This window comes from Microtus oregoni, unplaced genomic scaffold (assembly GCF_018167655.1).
Source record: "Microtus oregoni isolate MIOR12 unplaced genomic scaffold, Mior012 000003F_ref0000135, whole genome shotgun sequence".
Lineage (NCBI taxonomy): Eukaryota > Metazoa > Chordata > Mammalia > Rodentia > Cricetidae > Microtus > Microtus oregoni.
In genome coordinates this window covers 8845911-8873435 of record NW_024543062.1, presented here as the reverse complement: position 1 = coordinate 8873435, position 27525 = coordinate 8845911, and the positions used below count along the sequence as shown (strand labels likewise).

The following is a 27525-nucleotide window of genomic DNA, read 5'->3' as shown; positions in this document are numbered from 1 at the left end:
CACTGGGGCCAGGCTTTTAGGCAGAACTAGAATATGACTACCTATGTCCTGCCCGGGTGAGCCAGTGGGCTTAGCAGCTGTGTGGGCTTCTGGACCCTACCTCAGCCCAGCCAGTGAAGTGACCTGCCACTTCGGTTCCCCAGTCTCCCTACCCCCATTCTATCCCCAGGTTCTCGTTCTGACATCTGTCTACCCAGTTCCCACTCAGTCTTTGGCAAGCATGCTTTCTCGTTGTGTGTCCTCTGTGACCCCTCAGGTGCAAGTGCCCCTGCATACACTGACCTCCACCGTCTGTGGCATTGTTTCTGTCCCTCTCTGATCTCTGCTGGGCATGCGTCTTTCTGCCTGCTGAGTTGCAAGGGGGCAGAGCCTTTGAGCTCCCCTCTCGACTTTCCTGAGGGTCCGATAACAACAAGTAGATCACACGCATGAGGGTGGGTGTTTGGGCAGCAAGGAGATGAAGGAATGGAAGAATAAATAAACGGGCTGTGGTGGCAAGTTCTTGCAATTCCAGTATTCTGAAAGCAGAGGCAGTAGGATTAGGAGTTCAAGGTCATCCTTGGCTACGTGATGAGTTCCAGGCTAGCCCCAGCTACGTAAGACCTGCCGAGAGAGAGAGAGAGAGAGAGACAGAGACAGACAGAGAGAGAGACAGAGAGATAGAGAGAGACAGAGGGGGGGGGAGTGAGGGAGAAAGGGGGCCAGTAAGATGGCTTGGTGGCCTCTGCCTCTGTTTAATCCCTATAACCCACAGTAGACAGAGAGAACAGACTCAAAAGTTGCCATCTGGCCTCCTTGTGTCCACCATGACACCGAGTGTGTGCACACAAGCGCATGCACACTAATAATAACAACAATAGTAGCAGATTTTAAATGGAGAAGTAGGTGAGCATATATATGGAAATACGGCTTAACACAGGAACAAAGTGGCTGGTAGGAGATGGGTGGTGGATGAATGAACAGATAGGTGAAGCCAGGTGAGGTGCCACACACCTGTGATTCCAGTACTCAGGAGGCCTAGAGGTGGGGGAGGGGGAGAGAGAGAATGAACACAACCGACGGCTGAGTTGGATGGGATGGACAGATGGGTGGACAGAGAGATGCTAGATGTAGATGAACAACAGGTGGATCGACACATTGATCACCGCGGGATGGATAGATAAGTCAGCGGATATCTATGGTAGACAACAGAGAGAAGAATGGGAGAACTCATAGGAGGCGTGCTCGTCCAGTTTCTCCACCCCTTCTTCCTCTCTTCTTTGCCTCCTCAACCCCGTTTTCCTCTCGGAGCCAGAGATCAGTGGTTTCTCAGGAAGGACCGGAGGCGGCCTGCACGGAACGGTCACAGCTGCTTGGGTAGCAGCTGTTTTGTTGTTATTGTTGTTTTGACACAGAGTCTCACTGTGCAGCCTCTATCTCACGGGCTCCTCCGGCCTCAGCCTCCCAAGCGAGGAAATTAGTGTTTCGGCACTCTTGGCCTGAGACACTTTTTAAGTTTTATTTTATTATTCTTTTCGAGACATGGTTTCTCTGTGTAACCCTGGAAGTCCTGGAACTCACTCTGTAGACCAGGCTGGCCTCAGACTCTCTCTGCCTCCCAGGGGCTGAGATTAAAGGTATGCGCTACCATGTCAGGGTCACTTTTTATTTTTTATTTTACTTTTGATTAATTTATTTTTATTTTATGTGCATTGGCGTTTTGCCTGCACATATGTCTGTGTGAGAGCGTTGGAGCCCCTGGAACTGGAGTTGCAGACAGTTGTGAGCTGTGGGTGTAGGGAATTGATCTCTGGTCCTCTGGAAGAGCGATCAGTGTTCTTAACTGCTGAGCCATCTCTCCAGCCCCCAACTTTTATTTTCTTGAGACAGGGTCTAGCACCTGCTACGAGGAGGATGACCTTGAACTTCTGACCTTCATGCTTCCATCTCCTGAGTGTTGGGATTACAGCCTTGTGCCGCTTCTTCCAAACCGACGTGGTGATGGGAATCAAATACAGGGCTTTGTGTGTTCTAGGCAAGCCTACAGCCAACTGAACCCCCTCCCCAGTCCTAAGGCTCATATGTTTGACAGGACAATTGGATACTTCTGTTAATGAAAATTAATCCAATCTGACAGCCTTTCTTTAACACAGTTATGTTTATCAGTGTGTGAAGGTCGGAGGTCAGAGGACAGATTGCAGGAGTTCGTTCTCTCCTTTCACCACGTGGGACCTGGGGATCAAACTCGTTGGCAGAGTACGCAGTAAGCACCTGCTGAGCCATCTCAATAGCCCACGTCAATGACATTTGCCTCTCTCCTGCAGGAGCTCAGTGCTCACACAGAAACAAGGAAGTAGCTTCCCTTCTCGTTACCAGTTAGTCACACAGTGAGGCTCTCTCTGGGTTTCGAAACACACTCTCATCCTTAGTCTTTTCTGACTTGGAACTCACATAGCTTAGACTGGCTCCCAACTCACCATAATTCTCCTGCTTCAGCCTTCCAAGTGCTGATTAGAGGCATAAGCCATTGTGCCCTGAATCTTTCTAGCTACATAAGACCATGTCTCAAAAAAAAAAAAATTAAACAAAAAGCTGGGTGGTGATGGCACATGCTTTTAATCTAAGCACTTGGGAGGCAGAATCAGACTCTCTGTGAGTTTGAGGCCAGCCTGATCTATAATAAAGTGAGTTCCAGGACAGGCGGGACTATACAGAGAAACCCTTTCTCAAAAAAAAAAAAAAAAAAAAAAAAAAAAAAAAAAAAAAGCTAATTAATTGAAATACACAAAAAGAAGAAAAAACCCTAAAGTGAATCCTCCAAACACTCCAGTGACTTTACCAGCCGTCTATCACCAGCCCTTACTTCACCTCTCTGTTAACGACACCCCTAGGAGCCTTGATCTTTCCCTTCTGTAAAATGGGCACGGGACTGTTAAGTACATACTTACAATTGAAAGGATGACCAGAAAACAATCACGTATAGTATTCAAGTCTGTAGCATGGGGGCCTGCTTTGTGGGGGTTTCTGTCCTGCCCAGTTCCCACAGCTGTTTAGCCCCAAAGAAAATCACACAGAGAGTCTACATTAGGTTATAAACTGATTGGCCCATTAGCTCAGGCTTTTTATTAACTCTTGTAACTTATATTAACCCATTGTTCTTATCTATGTTAGACACATGGCTCAGTACCTTTTGAAGTGGGGCAGGTCACATCCTGCTTGTTTGGGTGGTCTGGGCAGGACTGTGGAGGAATGAGCTTCCTCTTTCTTAGAATTCTCCAGTTCTCATTGCCTGACCTCTACTTCCTGTCTGGTTGACCCGCCTATACTTCTTGCCTGGCCAATCAGCGTTTATTTCAAACATGATGGCTGGGCGATGGTGGCGCACGCCTTTAATCCCAGCACTTGGGAGGCAGAGGTAGGCGGATCTCTGTGAGTTCGAGACCAGCCTGGTCTAGAGAGCTAGTTCCAGGACAGGCTCCAAAGCCACAGAGAAACCCTGTCTCGAAAAACCAAAAAAAAAAAAAAACCATGATGGACAGACAATTCTCCCACACCACTTCCCCCTCTTTTTTTTTTTTTAAACAAAGAAAAATATCCATAGTCCATTTTTTGGGAATGTGGGCATAGTTTTCCACGCTACTACCAATTGGTTGGGGGCACTGATAATCTTATGGGGACCTAAAGAAAATTTAGAATTATCATCAAGTTCTGACTGGAGTATCCTGTGAGTCTTGATTATCTCAGGCAGTAGTCTTGAATCTGTTCTGGATGTAGAACTCTGACATCTGGGCCATCTGTTCCTACCAGAGATTTCTCAGTAGGTCTTCCCTGATCAAACTTGATCTTTCTTTCTTTCTTTCTTTCTTTCTTTTGGTTTTCCAAGACAGGGTTTCTTTTGTGTGTGTGTGTGTGTGTGTGTGTGTGTGTGAATGGAGCTGTTTTTTATTGATGTGGAAGTGGACTTCTCAGTGAAATCCCCTTGGGTTTAAGACCATGTTCCTGCTTCCTTTCTTCCTCCAACTTCTGCTGCCTGAGCTTCCATGCCAGTAATCCAGCATCCATTTCCTGTGTCAGCAGTACAACTCGTCTTGCAAGCTTCTCCCTTTGAGCTTTTCTTCGAAGTTGGCCTTTCATTGGGGGAGCAGGACGGACATCGGCGAAAGACCCGTCAGGAAGCTCCGTGAGGGGCCCATAGCCGGAAGGGTTGGCAGCCAGTCCCTGTTGAAGTCGCCACTGGCCGCCGGCCCGAGCCACAGCGCTGCAGTGCAACCTCCGGACACCTATGGACAGCCAAGACCCCAATGTAGCCATGCCGTGGCAAAGGGACCCGAAGACAGGGTTTCTCTGTGGTTTTGGAGCCTGTCCTGGAACTAGCTCTTGTAGACCAGGCTGGCCTTGAACTCACAGAGATCCGCCTGCCTCTGCCTCCCAAGGGCTGGGATTAAAGGCGTGTGCCACCACCGCCCGGCTCAAACCTGATTTTTCTTAATTTAGAATAAATCCACCATCTTTTATTTCCTATGGAAGCAAAAGCAAAATCTCTTCTCCAAAAGTAACAATTTTGAAGTCAAGGTATTTTCAAAATATCTATCTTGGATTAATTCAGCCTCATTTATAAGCAAATATCTTTTAGCAGCTGTTGCTCCTTCCTCAGCATTCAAACAATTTAAAGAGAGCACAAAAACATACAGTATTAAGATTCTCTGTGTATTTTTTATCTTTATGTGGCTTTATTTTAACCTCTATTTCTTTTATTTTTACTTTTAACTTTTGGCTTTTTGAGACAGGTTCTCTGTGTGTCTTTGTCCTGGAATGCCCTCTGTAAACTAGGCTATCCTTGAACTCACAGAGATCTGCTTGTCTCTGCCCCCCAGGCATTGGGATTAAAGGTGTGTATTACCACACCTTGAAGTTACAGAAGTCAGTCTACCTCTGTCTCTCAAGTGTTGGGATTAAAGGTATATACCACCACACCCAACTACTCTCTTTTTTTCTTTTTTCTTTTAAGGACTTTAACCTTTTTTTAAAAGCCTGTGTATGTTTTAACACACTGTAAACCATTTAGAGGGGTTTTTTTGTCTTTGAATCTCTCTTTACTGTACATCTTTCTTTTTTTGACCACATGAGTCTTTAATTTACTAAACAATATGGGTAGGATTAAAGCCATGGCTTTGACAGCTAGATCCAGCCCATTTTTTAGTTTTGTGAGATTTTGGGCTCATGGCAGAGGTACCAGCTGGAGCCATGTTTATTGTCACAACTCTATGGCGTTTTAAGGTCCCTGCCAGCAAGCAAGCTGTAGCATTCTGCTCACAAACCACACACAAATGTTTCATAGTCAGACCACCTGCCTGAAAGAGATAGAGTTTGCTCTGGCAGGACGGCCCAGAAAGCCAGCATTTTAACATGGTGTAGCTTTTTTCCTGCTAAGACTGAAGACCAAAAAGCATGCATTTATCTTTTTATTAACACCATTTAGGTGTTTTGTGGCAGGACCTTTTAAAAGAGCTGTGAGGTTTTACAGCTAAAGCTGAGTCAGGAAGCCTCTCTTATATGAGAGTGCTTGCTTGCCTCTAGCAAGCAGAGCAGATCCGAGAAATTGCTGTTACCACGAAGCCATGCTTAACTCTATTATTTTTTTTGTCTAGAATTACTTTTTAAGCTCTTTCAGGCTTTATGTGAATGCAGTAGCCCCACGTTGGGCGCCATTCTGTAACATGAGGTCCAGGCTTGCTTTATTGGGGTTTATGTCCAATTCCCACAGCTGGTAATCCCCCAAAGAAAATCACACAGGGAGTCTACATTAGGTTATAAACTGATTGGCCCATTCGCTCAGGCTTTTTATTAACTCTCTCTTTTTTTTTTTTTTTTTTTTTTTTGGTTTTTTGAGACAGGGTTTCTCTGTGGTTTTGGAGCCTGTCCTGGAACTAGCTCTTATAGACCAGGCTGGCCTCAAACTCACAGAGATCCGCCTGCCTCTGCCTCCCAAGTGCTGGGATTAAAGGGCGTGCGCCACCACCGCCTGGCTTTTTATTGACTCTTGTAACTTATATTAACCCATTGTTCTTATCTATGTTAGCCACATGGCTCAGTACCTTTTTCAACAGGGTAGGTCACATCGTGCTTGTTTGGTGATCTGGTCAGGACTGCGGAGGAATGGGCTTCCTCCTTCCTAGAATTCTCCTGTTCTCATTGCCCCGCCTCTACCTCCTATCTGGTTGACCCACCTCTACTTCCTGTCTGGCTGACCCGCCTATACAAGTCCCTATTTTTGTTTTTGTTTTATTTGTTTTGTCTGCATGAATGTTTGTGTGCCACACAGTATGCCTGGTACCCTCAGAGGCCAGAAGAGGGTCTCAGATCCCCTAGAACTGGAGTTACAGACAGCTTCAAGCTGCTGTATGGCTGCCAGGGATTAAATCCAGGACCTCTGGAAGAGCAGTCAGTGCTCTTGACCTCTGAGCCATCTCTCCAGCCCCCAAGTCTTTATTTTTTTTAATGAGATATAAGTTATGTATTATAAAATTTATCTATTTTCTTTTTCTTTTTTTGGGGGGGGTTCAAAACAGGGTTTCTCTGTGGCTTTGGAGCCTGTCCTGGAACTAGCTCTTGTAGACCAGGCTGGTCTCAACTCACAGAGCTCTGCCTGCCTCTGCCTCCCGATTGCTGGGATTAAAGGCGTGCCCCACCACCACCCGGCTCATCTATTTTCTTTTTGATAAAACTTTGAATTATATTTATTTTTTGTATTTACGTGCGTAGGTGTGTGCCAAAGCACACATGGCAGTCAGAGGAGAACTTTTAGGAATTTGTCCTCTCCTGCCCCCATGTGGGTTCTGGGGCTCAAAGTCAGATCTTCAGGTTTGGTAGTGAGCCCCTTTACCCACTGAGCCGTCTTGCTGCCCCACCCCTTTTCTGCCCATGTTTTCAATGGTTCTTGGCATGTTCGGGGTTGCACAACCTCTTCTACTGTCGAATCCAGCAAGTTGCATCAGCGGAAAAGGAACTCACATCTGTGCCCTGTGCCAGCGGTGGCAGTGACCCACTGTGATCCTCAGTACTCAAGAGGTGGGGGCTGGGGCTCAGAAGTTCAAAGTCATCCACAGTTACAGAGTACATTCTAGGTCACAAAAGATCCTATCATAAAAAAAAATCAAATAAACAATAAATAAACAAAAGTCCTGCCTCCCCGGAAAGAAACAAAAATCAAAGAAAACTGTATCTGTACTTTCTCAGCTTCTGATTCCCTCTCTCACGGACCATGAACATTGTCATTGCCCTTGCCCCCTTTTCCTCTCTTTCTCTCTCTCTCTCTCTCTCTCTCTCTCTCTCTCTCCCTCTCCCTCTCTCTCTCTCTCTGAGACAGGGTTTCTTTGTGTAGCCTTTGCTGGCCTGGAACTCATTCTGTAGACCAGGCTGGCCTCAAACACAGATCTGCCTACCTTTGCCTCCTGAGTGCTGGGATCAAAGGGAATGCTTAATTTTTTTTACTTCATTTTTCTTAGATTTATTTTTATTTTATGTGTATGAGTGTTTTTCCTGCATGTATGTACATGCACCATGTGTGTGCCTGGGGAAGAAGGCATCAGATCCCTTGGAACTGGAGTTACAGGTGTTTGTGAGCCACCGTATGGGTGCTAGGACGAGAACAAGCATCCTCAACTGCTGAGCCGTCTTTCCAGCTCCAGTTTTCCCTTTTTTGGTTTTGTTTGTTTTTCGAAACAGGATTTCTCTGTGTAGCTTTGGAGCCTGTCCTGGAACTTGCTCTGTAGACCAGGCTGGTCTCGAACTCACAGAGATCCGCCTGCCTCTGCCTCCCGAGTGCTGGGATTAAAGGCGTGCACCACCACCGCCCAGCCCCAGTTTTCCCTTTTAAGTTGAATTTTCATTCATTCATTTTAGTGTGTGTGTGTGTGTGTGTGTGTGTGTGTGTGTGTGCGTGCGCACACGCATGCGCACGCACGCACGCAAGCACGAGAGTGGCCTGGTACATGTTGTGATAGCTATAGATAGAGGTTGGCTGGCCCCTTCCTCCGTGTGGGGCTTAGGGATCAAACTTAGGTCTTTAGGTAGCAAGTGCTTTTGCCGACTGAGTCATCTTGATGTCTGTTAATTTATTTGGATCTCTATGGCATGCGGAGAGCAAAGTACCAGATAATTACTTTTTGATTTGTTGTCTCATTTGAGACAGGGTCTAGACCTGTAGCCCTGGCTGGTCCTGAACTCCTGACCCTCCTCCTTCAGCCCCCTTGGACCACAGGCATGCTTCTTCACACCTGGTAATTTTCCAAGTTGTTGTTTAACTGCAGTTGGTCCATTCATATGTTTAGACACATGCTCCAAAAATGAGACAGGCACATAAAGTATGGATTCTCTCTTTCCCCACCCTCTGTGTGCAGACTGATAGGTAGAAAGATAATCAATGGGTAGGTAGCTATATTTATAGAGAGGTGGTTGGATGTCACATACATGGCTGGGTACAAGAATTGGTGGATCGGGCCAGGTATGGTGGTGCTTGCCTTTAGTTACAGTGCTCAGGAGGCAGAGGCAGGCGGATCTCTGAGTTTGAGGCCAGCCTCGTCTACAGAGTGAGTTCTAGGCCAGTCAGAGCTATAAAGTGAGACCCTGCCTTAAAAATAAAGAAAGGTAGATAGCCGGATAGTTGATGTGATAGTGATGCTATTGTCATCTCAACAGAATCTAGAGCTGCTTTTGAGATAAGCCTGTGGACAGGTCCAGAAAGGGATTCTTCTAATTTTGTTCACTGAGATATGACCCACCCGCTGTGGGCAGCTCCATTCCCTAGCTGGGATCCTGGACAGCGTTCATGGAGAAAGGTTATTGAGCCGCAGCACCTTTCCTGCTTTCTGTGTCCTGCTGTGACCAGATGTTCCGAGCTCCCGCTGCGTTCCCCTCTCCTCCGCAGCACGATGGTGCCTTTGAACTATGCACCAGAGCAAACACTTCCTCCCTCAATTTGCTTTTGCCGGAGTACTTTATTACCGCAACAGGAAAAGTAACTAAGGCACCATCGAATGGATGGATGGTAGGGAGAGCGATCATCTGATGAAGGGGTGGATAGTAGATGGACAGATGGTGGGTGAATGGACGTGCAGACAGACACTTGAATGGATAGATGAACAGATAGATGAACAGTAGGTGGTTAGATGGATGGCATCATGGTTTGGAAGAAATTTGCCCCCAAAGGGAGTGGCACTATTAGGTGGTGTGGCTTTATTGGAGTACGTATAGCCTCGATGGGGGAAGTGTGTCCCTGTGGAGGCAGACTTGGAGGACTCCTATATGCTCAAGATACGGCCCAGTGTCTCAGACCACTTCCTGCTGCCTGTGAGTCAAGATGTAAGAACTCTCAGCTCCTTCTCCAGCACCATGTCTGCCTGCAGGCTGCCCTGTTTCTCTCCATGGTGATAAGGGACCAAACCTCTGAAACTGTAAGCGAGTTACCACAATTAAATGTTTTCCTTTATAAGAGTTGCCTCGCCAGGCGGTGTTGGTGCACGTCTTTAATCCCAGCCCTTGGGAGACAGAGACAGGTGGATCTCAGTGAGTCTGAGGTCAGCCTGGTCTACAAAGCGAGTTCCAGGACAACCAGGACTGTTACACAGAGAAACCGTGTCTCAAAAAAAAAAAAACAAAATTAAAAAAAAAAGAGTTGCCTCAATCACGGAGACTCTTCCCGGCAATAGAAACAGTCACTAAGACAGATGGACAATGGGCGAACAAACGGATAAAAAGATGATGACTGGATTGGTGGGTGGGTAGATAGATGGTGGTGGATGGGTAGATAACGAAAGGCATGATGGATACAGACAGACGGATTAGCAAGAGATGGGTAAATGACATACAGTCCAGCTGGAACACAGGTGCATGGATGATGGATGGATGCACAGGTGACAGACGTGTAGATGGGTGGATGAAGGGGTGGGTAGATGGACAGATGGACACAGCATAGCTAGCCGATAAATGTGACTAACTCCTCTATTCAGCAAATATGCATTAGGTTTTTTTTTTTTTTTTCTGTTTCTTGAGACAGGGTTTCTCTGTATAGTCCCGGTTGCACTAGAACTAGCTCTGTCGATCAGTCTGGCCTCAAACTCACAGGGGTCCTCCTGCCTTTGCCTTCTGAGTGCTGGGATTAAAGACATGAACCACCAAGTCTAGCCACCTTTGCTCCTTGTATGTTCGTTTGTTTGTTTTTCGAGACAGGGTCTCTCTCTGTAGCTTTGGAGCCTGTCCTGGAACTCACTCTGTAGACCAGGCTGGCCTTGAACCCACAGAGATCCACCTGTCTCTGCCTCTCAAGTGCTGGGATTAAAAGCATGCTTCACCACCCGGCAAAATGTTTTTCTGAACAATTTATTTATTTTGGTTGTATGTGCATTAGTGTCACATTTGCTCTTAAGGGGGAAGTTGAACTGTAAAAGATTCCTGGTTTTGCCAGGGAATTTGCCACCTAGTGGGAAAGAGAGGCCAGTGCGCACACTGTGAATCTCGGCAGAAGGAAATCCAACTTGTAGTGATTGGAACCAGGGCGTGGGGACCGTAAAGAAAAGGTGGTACTTCAGTGTGGGCAGTCTAAGGGGGAGAAACCTCAAGAGGCAAGCCTGGGAGGCTAAAAGGGCATCAGGAAGGATTGCTGGGAAAAACTGGGTCTCCACACCCAGTCAGGAGTCATCCTGCAACCGGTGGACCGTGAACCAGACTGAGTTATTTTAGAGGCTGTGAACTCTGGGCATCGGGTACTAGAGGGCAAGGGAGAAAGGCACCGAGAGGTCACCCAGGCCAGCTGACACCGTGCCACCTGGAAGAGGCCTCGTGTCATGCCATGTCATGCCACTGTGGACAAAATCAAAACTTTGGGACGCTCTTCTATTTGTTACCCACTACGATGGTTTTTGTTGTTGCTGTTTGGAGGTTTTTGTTTTGACTTTTTAGACGTTTATTGTGTTTATTTCTGTACGTGTGTGTATACGAGTGTGTGTGAGAGAGACAGACATGGAGAGAGAGAGAGAGAGAGAGAGAGAGAGAGAGAGAGAGAGAGAGAACACGCCCATGTGCCAACAGTGTTCTTGGGTGAAGGTCGGGGAACAGCTCGTGGGAGTTGGTTCTCTTCTTCTACCATGTGGGTTCCAAGGATTGGTCATCGGGCTTGGCAGCAGGCACCATTACCCGCTGAGCCATCTTGCGGGCCCTGTTTTGTTTTGGAGTGACAGGGTCTCACTATGTAGCCCCAAGTTGGCCTCAGAGTTGCATGTAGCCAGCATGGCTTTGAACTCCTGGTCTTCTGCCTCTATTTCCCAGTGCTGAGATTGCAGAGGTGAATACCACACCTGGTTTACGCAGCGCTGAGAGATTGAACCCACAGCTTCCTACTTGATGGATGAGTAACCAACTAAACTACAGGCCCAGCCTTGGTCTGGAACTTTCTATGTAGACTAAATTGGCCTTTAAATGTGATGATCTTGTCTCTACTTCCACAGTGCTGGGAATTTTATAAGCAAGCTATCTTTATTTTATTCCTTTCCCCTTTTTTCTCTGTGTAGCCCCGGCTATCCTGGAACTCTCTTTGTAGACCAGGCTGGCCTCGAACTCAGAGACCCACCTGCCTCTGCCTCCCAAGTGCTGGGATTAAAGGCTTGTGCCACCACCACCTGGTTTAAGCCTGTCTTTTTTTTCCATTTGCTTGTTTTTTGAATCAGGGTTTCTCTGTGTAGCCTTGGCTGTTCTGGAACTTGCTCTGTAGACCAGGCTGACCTCGAACTCACAGAGATCCACCTGCCTCTGCCTCCTGAGTGCTGGGACTAAAGGTGTGTGCCACCACTGCCTATCTTTTTTTATTGCTGAGGTCTCTAAAGGTTTTCCTCAGGGCCTGGGAAATAGAATGAGGTACAAATGAAGCTGCTTGTTTGAAGAACAACTGATGTGGGCCGGGGTGTGAAGTAGGGTCACCGAGGATCCTTCCACCCTACTCCCCTAGTGAGTGGAGTCTGTGGAATACAGCTCAGAGATTTTCCCCCTGTGGTAGGAGGCCTGGTGCACAGAAAGCAGCCTCTGAGCCAACATCTTCACATCTTGATCAGGCTTTGAGATCCTTGGTTGTGTTTCCATTACTGTGTGGTGTGTGTGTGTGTGTGTGTGTGTGTGTGTGTGTGTATGTGCAGTGCAGTGCAGGGGATCGAACCCAGGACCTTGGGAAGGTTGGGTAAGCACTCTACCACTGAGCTGTCCTTAGCTGGTGTCTCAGAAGAGGACTTTTACCTGTTCAGTTAGGTAGCTGTTATTAATGCCCAGCCTGGTGTTTGTCCTTTAAAAAAAAAAAAAAAGACAGGATCGGAAACTGGACCTCAGAATCAGTGAGAGAACTTTCTGAGCAGAAAGCCTGCTTGAGTACAGGGGAGGTGATCTAGAGAGGGTGGACTCTCAGGGACCCCCCCTTCTGAACTTTGTTATAGAGATATAGGACAATCATAAGAGAAGTTGGGTGCAAGCTAACATTGGGGTTCCGTCACACAGGATGCTGGAAAACTGAACAAAGGCAGGCGAGGGACATATTAAACTCATTATGAAGCAGGGAGCGATCTTGAACTTCTGATATTTCATTTATTTACTTAGTTATTTAGTGTTTATGTGTTTGGGACCGCGTGTGCCACGCACACGTGTGGAGTTCAAAGGTCAGCGTAAACAAGTCCAGTATCTTCTTCCACCGTGTGGGTCCTGGGGCTGGAACTCATGTCATCAGGCCTGGCGGCAAACATCTTCACGTGTTAGCCATATTGTTGGCTCTAACTTAGGGTCTTTTTGCCTTTACCTCCTGTGTGCCGATACCCCAGACCTTCGCCATCATGCCAAATTTTTGTGGAGCGGATGATTGAACCCAGGGCTTCATGCATGCTAGGCATGCACTCTATCAACCGGGTTGCAGCCCCATCCCCAGCCAATCTTTTCTGAGACCTGAGAAGTAGAGACTAAAAAGGAAACAGAAAGAAAGACCATCGCCCAAGCGCCAGGACCAGTAGTTTCATACCGGGCTCATTGATTATACTAATTTAAACCCCACCCACCACCAAAGACACGCCCACCCCAAGGACCTATCAGGAAGACTGGAGCGTGGCCATGGTAATAAGGCTCTGCTGGCTACGTTAGGCGCTCTGGCTGCTCCCCAGAGCGCAGGGGAGTTGGCGACTTAGTGGCCATGGCGCGCGCTCTGGCGGATCTAGCAGTGGATTTGCAGGTGCCCCGGGTCGTCCCTTGCCCTGATTCGGATTCGGATACAGACTCGGAGGATCCGAGTCTCCGGCGCAGCGCGGGTGGTTTGCACCGATCACAGGTCATCCACAGCGGACACTTCATGGTGTCCTCGCCGCATAGCGACTCGCTGACCCGGCGACGCGACCAGGAGGGGCCCATGGGGGTCGCCGACTTCGGGCCGCGCAGCATCGATCCGACACTCACCCGGCTCTTCGAGTGCTTGAGCCTGGCTTACAGGTGAGGGCGGACTGGGGAGCGCGAGTCCCAGCTTTCCGTGGGGGACCGCGCACTGGGGCTCTGTTCCCACGATGCTCCGGGGAACTCTGAACACAACCTAGGCATTCTTCCCCTCCCCGGGTCCTGAGCCATTCTCCTGACCCAAGCTTGTGAATCGTTTGCGTTCTATTATCTGCTCGTGGCGCCACTCTCTTGCCCTCCACTCTGCAGGGCCTCTTGCAGTCGGGCCCCTCTCCCTGGTTCTCTGCTTCTGCCCCTAAGAAATGACAGGTGTCCCTCACACTCCCCAAACTATGAGCCATCCCTTGCACTCCCTCCCTCCATTCGTGTGACTCCAGGACTGTTTCAACTATCCCCAGCAGTCCCCGCAAAGTCCCACTCACTTCCCTGCACACTGCAGTTCTCTGGTTATCGCCCTCCTAGCCAGTGTCAACTCATATGGAAACAGTTTCTCGCCTGCTTCCCGATTGCCCGTACGCCGTCTGTTTGGTTTGATTTAGCTTGGTGAGACAGTCTCACTCTGAAGTTCAGGTTGGGTTCTCGTGGAGCTAGGTAACCCAGGCTAGACTCCTTTCTCAGCCTCCCAAATACCGGGATTACAGGCTTGAGCCACCACGCCTGATTTAGAACGCTAAGTCAAGGTTAGCGGGAAGAGGGTGCGCGGGACCCGCCCAGAGCCAGCAGGGGGTGCTGCAGTCCGCCTTGCGTTGAGACTGGGGAAGCCTGGTCGCCCCGAACCAGGGATCTGTGGGAAACTGTAACGCAGCCAGGAACCCCCTGCTACAGAGCTCCGGGACCGCACCCAGCCCCAGCCCCACCTACATGTCCTAGAGGAGGGAGCGAACTGGGGTCCTGGCCCAATGCCCTGGAGCAAAGTTCCCGGGAGCAGAGGGACCAGGATAAATTATCAACCGAAAACAATCGGCGAGCAAGGGGGATCGGCCGGCCTTGATCTTTTCTCTGTAAATACCACGCTTCTTCAGCCAGCCTCCTCCCTTTCGTAGAAACGCTGTCCCCTGGCCGTAGACCCGCACCTGTAGCCCCATAAGGGACCTGAAGCAGGGGTGGGGTTTGCGGAAGAGCGTGGTCTACCGCGTGGTGGCGGGGCTGCGAGACCCCATTGGCTGGAGGCAGTGTAACCTTGGCCCACATGTTCTGGCCTCAAGCCCAGGTCCTGTTGCAACCTGATAGTTCAGGGCGCTGAGACCAATGTGGAAAGTTCAAATTCCTTGTCCCATTCCCCCTCCCCCGCCCTTGGACATCATGAGACTCCCTGGGAAGAGGGCATTTAAGGTCTCAGAATACCACCAGATGCAGCTCACACTGGGACAGTGCTTCATCTATCAAAGATTCCCAATTATTGGAGTTTACATGGGGAAGAGGGGATATCCTTCCCCCTCCCTCTTTCGTGGAGATAGGGTTTGACACTGTAGATCAAGCTAGCCTGGAACTCACTATTCAGCAGAAGCCGGCCTCCCCAAGAGCTGGAATTACAGGCATGAGGAGCCTGTAAGGAGAACCCCACAAGAAGCCTAGGGTTCTCAGGTACTCCCAAAGGGTCACCCATTTCCCAACCACTCCCAACTCGGGCTTCCTGCTTTGTCTACACAGCACTCAAGGCTGGCTTGCTGGGCTTCCCAAGTCAGATTATGAGCAGGAGAGGTTATAGGGAAATAGTACTTGGAGGGACCGAACACACTCCCAGAACTGCTCCTTCAGAGGCTAGGGTAGAGAGCGCAGTGTTTCCTCCCCAAGGCACCAGGACATTAAATTCTCTTAAATGGGGTTCTAAACACCAGGATGGGGGAGGCCAAGTACACAGGAGTCTTTGGTTCTGCACCCTTGGTGAAGGAAAGCACAGAATACGGGCTGGGAAATTAGCTCCACAAGTGATGGTATTTGCAGCATCAAAGTGGCTGGAGAGCACGGACTCCATGAAGTTGTCCTCTGACCTCCACCCACCTGCCGGCCATGCACATCCCTCCCAGTAATAAGGAATAAAAACCAAAACAAAAGTAAACACCCCATGCTCAAGCTCAAAGACCATTCGTGGTTGAGCATGCCTGGAATCCCAGAATTCAGACTGAGGAAGGAAGGTCAGGAGGTCAGGGTTAGCCTCTGCTGCATGGAAATTTAAGGTTTGGGGCTAGCCCAAGATACATGTCTCAAATAAATAAAGAGATCCTGTCTCAAAGAAGGAAAGAAAGAAAGAGAGAGCGCGAAAGAAAGAAAGAAAGAAAGAGAGAGAGAGAGAGAGAAAGAAAGAAAGACTTCCAAAGACAACCCCCCTCCCATGATAGGGGTTCTCTGAAGCAAAGGGGTTTTCAGAGGGTGAGAGTCTCCAGAGAGCAGCTAGTGAGGAGGGGCTGGGGCAAGCAGGCAGGCGGTCCAGTGGTGGGTGGATCTGGTCAGTTAGACAGGGAGAAGGGCGCCCGCACAGGCCTGTGTGCTTCACCCTCGCCAAGGAACTTCTGGCACACTGTGTTCCCTGGTTCTGTGGGTGGACGCCCCAGGGAGGACAGCTGTAAAGCTTTCAAGAAGGCTCTTGTCTAGGGAGTGCTGGCACGCATGGGTCTGTCATCCCAAGACTGCTGGCTGAGGCAGGAGGATGAGGATCCAGACCAGCCTGGGCTGCATAGCGAGTTCCATGTATTAAACTAACTGACAACAAAGAGGGACTGGGGAAGTAGCTCTGTTGGTTAAGTGTTTGTTTGCCTTGGGAGCTTGGGGCCCTGAGTCCAGTCCCCAGAACCCACAGAGAAAAGAGCCAGGCTTGCCAGTGTGCATTAGCGGTCCTGAGCCCAGAGACAGATGGATGCTTGTGGCTCCAAGGTCGGTCGGCTTTGCTTACTTGGTGGGTGAGTTCCAGGTCAATGAGAATGTCTCAGAAACTAAGGTGGAGCCGGGCAGTGTTGGCACTCAAGAAGCAGAGGCAGACAGATCTCTGTGAGTTCGAGGCCAGGCTGGTCTACAGAGTGAATTCCAGGACAGCCAGGGCTATGCAGAGAAACTCTGTCTCGGCAAACAACAACAACAAAACCCCAAGGTGGAGAGCATCTGAGGAGCAATATTTAAGATAGTCCTCTGGTCTCCACAAGCCTAACCCTCCCTTTCCTCTCCCCTTCCCTCCTCTGAGATTTTCTGTTTTTCCCCCATTACTCACAACTTCTGAACCTTGACCCTAGAATTTTTTTTTTTTTAACCAGACCAGTCTTCTCCTCACATGCATCCAACCAAATCCTTTTCTTTTGGCTTGATCTTATCACAGACTCATCGCCCTCAGCCTAGGCTACCAACCCTCTGAGGGAGCTGGAGGCCAGACAGCAGAAGGCTGAGCGAAACCTAACGGTTGCTGGGTTACAGACAGGGGCCACAAACTCAGGAGTGTCCCCCATTCACCCCACACCACCAAAGAAGCTGCCCCAGGAAGAATCCACGTCCCCCACCCAATCACGTTGCCTTACTGGACAGATGGTATTTATCTAGCTCTGGGAGGTAGGGGGCCAGCCATCAGGCTAGGGGTGGCCTGTTTGGGTAATGAAGCCTGTTGTGTTCTGAGGTGGCAACCCCTCCACCCCACATCCCACACCCTGGCAGCCACCATTAACCAAAAACAAATACTGGAGCTGGGAGACCAGAAAGGAGAGGAGGCCCAATGACCCATGTACTCAGGGCAGTACAGGAAGAAAGAAAAAAACAAATCAGGTGGCCATCTACCCACCGCTTACCCAGATCATGAGGGAAGCCACCAGGAGAGCAGGCCTGACTTTTTGTGTGCATATATTGTTCTGAGGATGGAATCCAGGTCTTGTCCAGTTCCTGGGCAAGCTCTCCGTCACTGACCCACATCCCCAGCCCCTCACTGGGGGATTCTAGAAAGTCTTCTATAGCAGAGCCACACCCCCAAACCCAGCCTTTCTCAAAGGCTAATTCTTTTTTTTTAAATATAAAAAATTCATTTATTTAGTATATACAGTATTCTGCCTACATGCATGCATGCATGCATGACAGAAGAGGGCACTAGACCTCTTTACAGATGGTTGTGAGCCACCATGTGGTTGCTAGGAATTGAACCCAGGTCCTCTGGAAGAGCAGCCAGTGCTCTTAGCCACTGAGCCATCTCTCCAGTCTCTGGAAGGCTCGTAGGAGCCTCCCTGAGCAAGAAGTGAAAACAGATCAAAATGTCTTGGATGCAAACTTGGCTTATAGACAATGAAGAAGGAAGGGATAAGGGTGAGGTGGGGAGGTGTCCAAGATCTTTATCATCTTCATCTTGGCCTCTCAGGTCAGCTTCCAGGCGGTGATAATGTGGCCTGTTCTCAGAGGGACCTTTGGAGCTGAAGTCATTACCTACGGTCAACTCCTTCCCACTGTGTATTCTGTGGATCCCTAGGTTAAGGTCAAGATTAAGATTCTGTTTCCATGCTGTCTTCCTTTGGCCGAATGATTCTTTCCATTATGCTACTGGGAGAAAAGCATGGCTTTCTGTGGACCTCTATATGGCCACACATGTGTTGTGGGCACACGGGCACTTCCTTCTTATCCAGGCAAACTGTCCTTCTTCCCCTAAGTCTCTTATGGGTAGACAGACCTATGGGAGCCCATGTGACTGGCAAGCAAAAAGGGACTGGAAGCAAGGCATGGGGATACACACAATAAATCTCATCACTCAGGAGACAGAAGCAGACACATCTCTGTGAGTTCAAGGCCAGCCTGGTCTACATAGTGAGTTCTAGGCCAGCCAGGGCTACATCCTTACTATGTCCCTTTGGGAATGACTCTTTTCCTCCCTGACCGTCAGGAAGGCCATTTCATCCTATCTCTCAGAAGTGGATATTTGGAGCTAGAGAGATGGCTTATTTTAAAATAAGATGTAAGAAATGGATATTAAAGCCAGGCGGTGGTGGCACACGCCTTTAATCCCAGCACCTGTGAGGCAGAGGCAGGCAGATCTCTGTGAGTTCGAAGCCAGCCTGGTCTACAGTTCCTGGACAGGCCCCAAAGCTACAGAGAAACCCTGTCTCAAAAAACCAAATAAATAAAATGCAAAAAAAAATGGGTATGAGAAGCTGGACACAGTGGTGCACACTTGTAATCCCAGCACTCTGGAGGATCAAGCCCAACATTACCCACTCGAGGCTTACTCTATGCTATCTGAAGACTAAGAAACCCCTCTCAAAGACAAAAGAAGGGGAGAGATATGCGAGCCTTTCATGATGGAGCACACCTCCTATAACTGCAGTACTGAGGGTTAAGGGTGCTGAGGCAGAGGATTTCTTGCTTTTTTAAAAAGCTTTTTATTAGCCTATATTAATTTATACACCTTTATGGCATTTTATACACGTGTATAATGTATTTGGATTACACCCTCCTGTCCTCACCCACTGCAACTCACATCCTTCCTCTTCTTAGTTCCCTTCTATTTTCATGTCTTACTTTTATGGGGAGGGATTCCCTGTGTAGCCATGGCTGTCCTGACACTCACTCTGTAACCCAGGCTGGCCTTGAACTCAGAGATCCACCTGCCTCTGCCTCCCAAGTGCTGGGATTAAAGGCGTGTGCCACTGCCCAGCATCAAGTCTTACAATTTTAAATAAATATTGTGTGTGTGCTTGGGAGTGAATGCCTTGGCGTGGTGGTCATAGGACAACTTGTAGGGGTCTGTTCTATAGCCCTCCACCATGTAGGTCATGGGGATCAGACTCAGGTCACCAGGCTTGACAGCAAGCACCCTTACCTTCATATCTGCTGAGCTGTCTAACTGGCCCTCATGCCTTTTCCTGTTGTTATCTAGAGGGTTTAGGGTGACTATAGCTTCATGACTGAAGGGTTATTTGTAGGAGCATGGGCTTCCTACCAGTGTCTTTACAGCTTCAGAGACCGTCTCACCCTCTACCAGCAGCTGCCAACTGCCTATAGATTCTTATAGGGTGGGGCCTCTAGAGTCCTCCTCAGGGAGGGGTGGGGCCATTAGAATCCTCCTCGGGGAGGGGTGGAATCTCTAGAGTCCTCCTTGGAGAGGGGTGAGGTAGTTAGAGTCCTCCTTGGGGAGGGGTGGGATCTTTAGGGTATCTCTGACCAGGAGGCACCGTAATTTCTAATTCCAGGCCAGTCTGGACTATCTATAGAAATTGTTGGGCTGCTGGGCAGTGGTGGTAATCCCAGCACTCGGGAGGCAGAGGCAGGCGGATCTCTGTGAGTTTGGGGAGGAGAAACCCTGTCTGGGGAGGGAGGAGGACAAAAAAAAAGAAGGAAGGAAGAATGGAAGAAAGGGAGAGAGAGAGAGAGAGAGAGAGAGAGAGAGAGAGAGATATTGATTCTTGGTCTGGAGCAATGGCTTAGTGGGCAAGAGCACTGCCTGCTCTTTCAGGGACCCAGGTTCAATTCCCAGCACCTACATGGCAGCTCACAACTGTCTGAAACTCCAGTTCCAGGAAATTTGACACCCTCACACAGACAAATGTACAGGCAAGACAGCATTGCACAGAAAATAAAAACAAATCTTAAAAAAAACCTCCTTCCTCATCTACATGTGCGCAAGCGCATGCGCGCGCGCGCGCGCGCGCGCGAGCACACACACACACACACACACACACACACACACACGCTTAATGTGAAAGCTCTCCTCCTTGAGGCCAATGGACAGCATTACTCTGAAGACAGTTGGTAAGAAGTGGGAGGAGATAACCAATAAACACAGAGTGGGGTCTGGATGGCTATTTGTAAGGTTTCAAGCCTATTAGATTATAGACAGGATTTGGGGATTCTGGGGACATTCCAGCCATAGTTAGACGGCTGCTGTTGAAATGCTTTCATCTTCTCTCTTCCTGCCGCACTCTGATCTCCCTCTCTCCCTCTCCAATAGTGGCAAGCTGGTTTCTCCCAAGTGGAAGAACTTCAAAGGCCTCAAATTGCTGTGTCGGGACAAGATCCGCCTCAACAATGCCATCTGGAGGGCCTGGTACATTCAGTGTGAGTGGGCACCATGGGTCCCTTGGGGTTGGGAAGGTTCCTTCAAGCCAGAGGGCTCCATTCCTAGAACCCAGAGCCAGTTCCTGCAGAGTGCACGGCGTCAGCATTGTAGAGAAAGTGAGCTCTCAGTGCAAGGACCCTTGAGCATCCTCCGGCCTTCAGAGGGTCTTGAGGAACTTGTGCTAAATGGCACTATTTTTACTTTAGTTTTTTGAGACAGGGTTTCTCTGTAGCTTTGGAGTATGTCCTGGAACTAACTCTTGTAGACCAGGCTCAAACTCACACTCCCAAGTGCTAGGATTAAAGGCGTTTGCCACCACCACCCAGCCAAAGGTCACTCTCTTTTTTTTTTATTTATTTGTTTATTATATATGAAATATTCTGTCTTCGTGTATGCCTGAAGACCAGAAGAGGGCACCAGATCTCATTACAAATGGTTGTGAGCCACCATGTGGTTGCTGGGAATTAAACTCAGGACCTTTGGACGAGTAGGCAACATTCTTAACCTCTGAGCCAACTCTCCAGCCCCCCAAAGGTCACTTTCTAAGGTGAGACAAGGACAAGATACAGCCGAGGGCACTTTGAAAGCTCTGAAGGAGGAGGCAGTGGATGCTAATTCAAGACTCTTGACATATTCACCAGCCCCTTCACTAAGTAAACTACTTGAGATTCTCTGGAAAAGAAGCCAGTTAGAACCAGAGCTCAGTGGTAGAGCACCTGCCTAGAATCCCCCAATGAGGGGCTGGGGTGTGACTCAGTGGTAGAGCACCTGCCTAGAATCCCTCAATGAGGAACTGGGGTGTGGCTCAGTGGTAGAGCACCTGCCTAGAATCCCTCAATGAGGGGGCTGGGGCTCAGTGGTAGAGCCCCTGCCTGGAATCCCCCAATGAGGAGCTGGGGTGTGACTCAGTGGTAGAGCACCTGCCTAGAATCCCCCAGTGAGGGGCTGGGGCTCAGTGGTAGAGCCCCTGCCTGGAATCCCCCAGTGTGGGTCTAGGGGAGTCATCCAGTGGTAAAATGTCTGCCTAGAATCCATCAACAAATGAGGGGCTGGGGATGTGGGTCAACAGTAATACACTTCCTTATAATGTTCAAGTCCCTGGGTTCCATTTCCAGCACCACAAAAAGGGTACATGTGGGGGCATTTATATACCCCACTGGTCCGATTGCAATGCTTAGTAAATGGAGAAAATCTTGCACAGATCAGTCTTTCTCTGTGTAGCCCTCCCTGGCTGTCCTGGAACTCCGCCAAAGACCAGGCTGACCTCGAACTGAGATGTGCCTGCTTCTGCCTCCCAAGTGCTGGAATTAAAGGCATGCACCACTACTGCCCAGCACCACCAGCTGTTCACTGAACATCCTGTAGGTACCTGGTGTGATTTAGGCAGATGTTGGGGGTGGGGGGGAACAGGACTTATGTCACTCAGACAGGTGTCTTGTCTCTGCTTCTTCCTTGGCTGTTTGACTTCAAGCAAGTCAATAGGTTAGCCTCTTTGAACCATGTCCTTGTCTATCCAATGATGGCGGATCTGCTAAAGACAGATACAAGAGGGCCTAGCACTAAGATGAGGTTCAGTGAATAATATATCCAGAGGAGGTTACAGTCGTGTATTTGGGGACAGCCCCTCTGTGGCAAGACAATAGAATCATAGGCTGTGCTGGGCTGGGAACACAGCCCTAGAGAAATACATTTGCTTTAGTTGTCTCTGCTGGCCCGCCAGATCCCATCCAAGCAGAAGGGGACTGTGAGACTCTGGGTTCTGTTGACTCATGTGCCCAACACTTGAATAAATTATCTTGTTTAAGATCCAAAAGCAGCCAGGCATGGTGATGCACTGTAGAGGCAGAGGCAGGAGGATCTCGGTGAGTGTGTCTGCATAGTGAGTTTCAGACCAGCCTACATGGTAAGACCCTGTCACAAACAAGAAGGTAGAGGAGAGAGCAGTGGGGGCGGTGGTAGCGGATGTGGCAGGATCAAACTTGGGGGTCGATAGCAGAGGGGCCTTCTTCATCCAGTCCACTGTGTAGCAAGGTCCAAACCACCCTAAGCTAGTGAAATCCTATCTGAAACAGATGTGGGGGCATCAGGACACATTCCCGGGGAGAGTTTTCAGACCCCCCCCCTTCTCAGATGTATAGTATCCTGCACTAAGGAACGCCCAAGTGAAGGACTGGGGGGTGTGGCTCAGCAGCAGCACTGCCTAGATGCCCCCAGTGACGCGCATGGAACTACAAGCTTTTTGCACGGCTTCTCTGTGTCTTATCACTGAGAAGTTTTCTGATGGGCTCTGGGCGAATTAGGAAGCTGTAAAGCCAGGGTGGGGGAGGGAGGAGTCTCCCCACCTTGGTGTTCTCTTTTCACGCTAAAACTAGATGGGCACAAGTGCGCTGTTGGTGCCACAGAAGTTAATTCATCTTTTCCTTTGCTCCCTTCCTTCCCCCTCCCTCTATTTCTTTCTGTGTGTCTATGCAGGTGTACATGTGTATACAGGCAAAGGTCCTACCTTAGCTGTTATTCTATCTCATTGCCACACACAAAGTAGATGAGGCTTAGCTGGGCGGTGGTGGTGCACACCTTTAAACCCAGCGGGAAGCAGAGTCAGGCAGATCTCTGAGCGTTTGAGGCCAGCTGGTCTACACAGCGAGTTCTAGGACAGGCTCCAAAGCTACAGCAAACCCTGTCCCAAAGAAACAACAAACAAACAAACAAACAAACAAAAAAGCAGTGTCTCCTTACCGAGGGTTAGACTTGAATTCAGTGTGTAACCAAAGGTGACCTTGAACTCCTGAGCTTCTTCCTTTCTCTGCCTCCTGAGTGCTGGCAGAAAGGAGAAGCACCACCACACCTGTTTTCTTTCCTTTCTCTCTTCACTTCTTCCGGCTTCTCTTTTGTTTGTTTGTTTGTTTGTTTGTTTATTATGCATACAGGGTTCTGCCTGCTTGTGAGCCTGCAGGCCAGAAGAGGGCACGACATCTTATTACCGGTGGTTGGGTATGGCTCTGGTAGAGCACCTGCCTAGAATCCCCCAGTGAGGGGCTGGGGTGTGTGGTTGGCAGGGTTTAGCAGTATTACACTTGCAAAGTATGCAAGAGGCCCCTAGGTTCAATATTCAACATTACAATCAATACATAAATTTGAAAAATTAAGGAGCTGGAAAGCCAGGTGGGCTTGGCTTTGCCCCCTCTTAAGGTTCTGGGGGCTGAAGAGATGATTAGTGGTTAAGAGAACCTGCTGCTTTTGTAAAGGACTCGGTTTGGTTTCTAGTACCCACACAGTGACTCCCAACCATCTACAACTCCAGTTTCAGAGGATCTGATGCCCTCTTCTGCCCTCCACAGGAATCAGGCACACATGCACATACAGGGGAAACACTCTGACCTCCACAGGAGCCAAGCACGCGTGTGCGCGCGCGCGCGCACACACACACACACGGGAAAAACTCTGACCTCCACAGGAACCACACTCTGACTTCCACAGGTGCCAGGTGCACACACACACGCACACACACACACACACACACACACACGGGAGACATTTATACATGCAAAATAAAATAGATAAACCTTTAAAAGATTTTTAAGTTCCTTAAAAGGTGGCTGTGATGATGTAAGCCTGTAATTTCAGTTACTCTAGAGGCTGAGGCAGGAGGATGACCAGTTAAATTCCATCTGAACTGCACAGGACGACTGTATAAAAACAAAACAAAACTATATAAAAGAGGGCAGGCCAAATGACTTGGTGGATAAAGGTGTTTTCCCCACTGAGGCTGATGATCTGAATTGGGTTCCCTGGACCCATATGAAGATAGAAGGAGAGAACCAACCCCAGAAAGTCCTTTTCTGACTTCTATACGTGTGCCTCCTTAGCACACAAAATAAAGAAATGTAATAAGAATCTAAAACATTGAGCCGGGCAGTGATGGCACACACCTTTAATCCCAGCACTTGGGAGGCAGAGGCAGATGGATCTCTGTGAGTTCCAGGCCAGCCTGGTCTACAAGAGCCAGGTCTAGGACTGCCAAGACTGTTACAAAGAGAAACCCTGTCTTGAAAAACGAAACAAAACAAAAATCTAAAACATCATAATAGTAGCAAAATTGTGGATGTAGCTCAGCGGTAGAGGCTCTAAATTCAATCCCTAGTAGGGAACAAAAGGACAAAGGCTTGTGGAGGAAGCTTGGCTTCCATCGCTGTAGAAAGTGCCATTCTCATCTCACCCATCAGGGGGAGCTACAGTTCCTCCGCAGGTCCCTATCTTTATCTTGGCTGCACTTCCTTCCGTGTCCACCACTCGTCTTCGACGTTCCCAAAGCCTCTTGGTTTCTTAGCGCTGCCAAGGCACGTTGCACCTCTCCCTGGACAGGAGGGACTTTCCAGTTTAGCTTATCTATCCCAGGTTTATTTGCTTTCCTTATTTGTGCTGCTGTGAGCACCTCTGACTTATCCCTGAGCCTCTCATCCCGGCATTGACCCCCCCCCCCCCCCGCAAAGGTACAAAGGGTTGGTAAATGAAGGAAAAAACACGGAATCCCCGAAGTGAGGGGCTTGGGACGAGGTGCAGTGGTAGAGCAAAGGCATGGAGGATATGATTGGTGTTAAATGAAACCCGACACAGCCCTGTGTACGGAACACAGGGTCCCTGAGAGGGGGAGGAGACAGACAGGGTCCAGCCGTTCCTAGATAATCTTTCCCGGTGTTCACGTCCTCATCTGGGAAGCCAGGAGGGAGATACTCTGGAAGACTTCCTTGTTCTAGGACCCTGGTAATCTACACACCCGAGGGTCCATCCCTTTGTCTTCTCTTCTTCCTCCTTTTTTGTTGGATCTCTCGTAGTCCAAGCTAATTTGAACTCAGACTCACAAAGAATAATCTTGACATTTTGATTCTTCTGTTTCCATTTTCCAAGTGCTGGAAGCAGGCATGTGCCATCTCACTGGTTTGGAGTTTCTAGGTTCTCTCTCTTCCTCTCTCCTTCCCTCCTTGTTGCTCTTTGTAATACTAGGGCTGGAACCCAGGGCCTCACATACACTAGTCAAACACTATATACCACTGAGCCACATTTCCAGTCCTTCCCTGGGGCATTCTAGGCAGGGGCTCTACCACTGAGCCACACCCCAGACCCTCCCTGGGGGATTCTAGGCAGGGGCTCTACCACTGAGCCACACCCCAGCCCCTCCCTGGGGGATTCTAGGCAGGGGCTCTACCACTGAGACACATGTTATCGCAGCACTGTCTGTGATGAAGGTCTGCTGAATCAATAGACCCTGAAAAGAAATAACTGTCAATGTGTAGCATGGGAAAAAATCACAGGAAGACCTGGAGGAAGATGTTCCCTGTAGAATAAGACTAGAGAGGAGTCTGGTGGCATGGCTCATGTCGGTAATTGGCACTCAAGAAGCTAAGGCAGGAGGATCACAAGTGTAAGGCAATCCTGAACTATATAAGATAGTTTTTCACAACTATCTTAGGGTTTTTATTGCTGTGAAGAAACACCATGACCATGGCAACTCTTTTTTTTGTTTTGTTTTGTTTTGTTTTTCGAGACAGGGTTTCTCTGTGGTTTTGGAGCCTGTCCTGGAACTAGCTCTTGTAGACCAGGCTGGTCTCGAACTCACAGACCATGGCAACTTTTATAAAGGAAATAATTTAATTGGGGCTGGCTTACAGTTCCAGATGTTTAGTCTATTATGGTCATGTCAGGTGGCATGGTGGCATACAGGCAGACATGGTGCTGGAGACGGAGCTGAGAGTTCTACATCCACATCTGCAGGCAGCAGAAGCAGCTGTGTGCTACACTAAGCATAGCTTGAGCATAGGAGACCTCGAAGTCCACCCTCCACAGTGACATACTTCCTCCTGTAAGGCCACATCCGCTCCAACAAAGCCACACCTCTTCTAATACCGCCACTCCCTATGGGGGCCATTTTCTTTCAAACCACCACATAAACCAAACAAATAAAAGAGGCAGTAGCCTATGGCTGGGATACATGACAGAGACAGGAAGCTGGGACCGCCAGATCAGGGGGCGTTTGGAAACCTCCAGTCTGAGTCTGGAGGCTGTAGGGCGCTATGCAGTGTTTTAGACCCATACCAGCAGAAATGATGAGTGTGAGGCTGGAGTCTGGGAGATCCATGCATAGAATGACTCAGACTACGGGGTGAGAAAGGATGGAGAGGAGGGGCCAGGGATGAACCGTCAGGGATCCTGCTGAGTTGGCATGGCTGTTCTGTGGATTATCGGAAAGCCGGAAACTGCTAAGGAATCTTTGCAGTTTTGGTTTTTTATTTTTTTTAAGATTTATTTATTTATTATGTATACAACATTCCTTCCATGTGTGCTTGCATGCCAGAAGAGAGCACCAGATCTCATTATAGATGGCTGTGAGCCACCATGTGGTTGCTGGGATCTGACCTCAGGATCTCTGGAAGAGTAGCCAGCACTCTTAACCTCTGAGCCATCTCTCCAGCCCCATCTTTGCAGTTCTGGAATGTCAGTAGGATGAAAATTCAGGGAGAAAGCTCCTGGGGCTTATGGAGGAGGTGGGGGCTATGCCTGGGACCGAGAAGGATGGAGCTGGGCCTTCTGGGAAGATACTGAGTTTCCAGACTGAAGAGGTGTGCGAGGTGAGGTGTGAGTACCTGTGACAGCTGCAAAATTTGGAGCAAGGATAGATGTTCATTTATTAGAATAACGAAAGGCAGAAAGACTGGAGCGGGGGGGGGGGGGGGCTAGAAAAGAACCTGGAGCTGAAGCAGGAGGATCAAGAGATTGAGGGCTGTCTAGAGAGATGGCTCAGTGGTTAAGAGTGCTGGCTGCAATTCCTAGAGGTCCTGAGTTCAATTCCCAGCATCTCCATGGCATCTTTATACACAGTCATTGGTAGTGGGGTCCATTGTGCAGATGTACATGAAGACAGCATAATCTTAATAATAAATCTTTTTATCTTTAAGGTTTATTTTTAGATATATTGGTGTTTTGCGTGCATGTATGTCTGTGTGAGGTCACCAGATCCCCTGGAACTGGAGTTACAGATATTTGTGAGCAGCCGTGTGGTTGCTGGGAATTAA

General features: G+C 48.9%; 1 protein-coding gene and 1 pseudogene across 3 annotated transcripts in view; one reads left to right on the top strand and one right to left on the bottom strand.

Moving 5' to 3' along the window:
* Window positions 1-3926: 3926 nt before the first annotated feature.
* On the bottom strand, window positions 3927-4290 carry LOC121446530 (annotated as a pseudogene).
* Window positions 4291-13181: 8891 nt separating this feature from the next.
* Window positions 13182-27525, top strand: part of Mlxipl (MLX interacting protein like) — a 31213-nt gene continuing 16869 nt past the window's right edge. For all 3 annotated transcript variants that reach the window (XM_041648443.1, XM_041648442.1, XM_041648441.1), the window contains exons 1-2: window positions 13182-13485; window positions 20351-20457. In XM_041648443.1, the coding sequence (XP_041504377.1) occupies window positions 13193-13485; window positions 20351-20457 (400 nt within the window). In that variant the 5' untranslated portion in view covers window positions 13182-13192. The remainder of the gene's footprint in view (window positions 13486-20350; window positions 20458-27525) is intronic.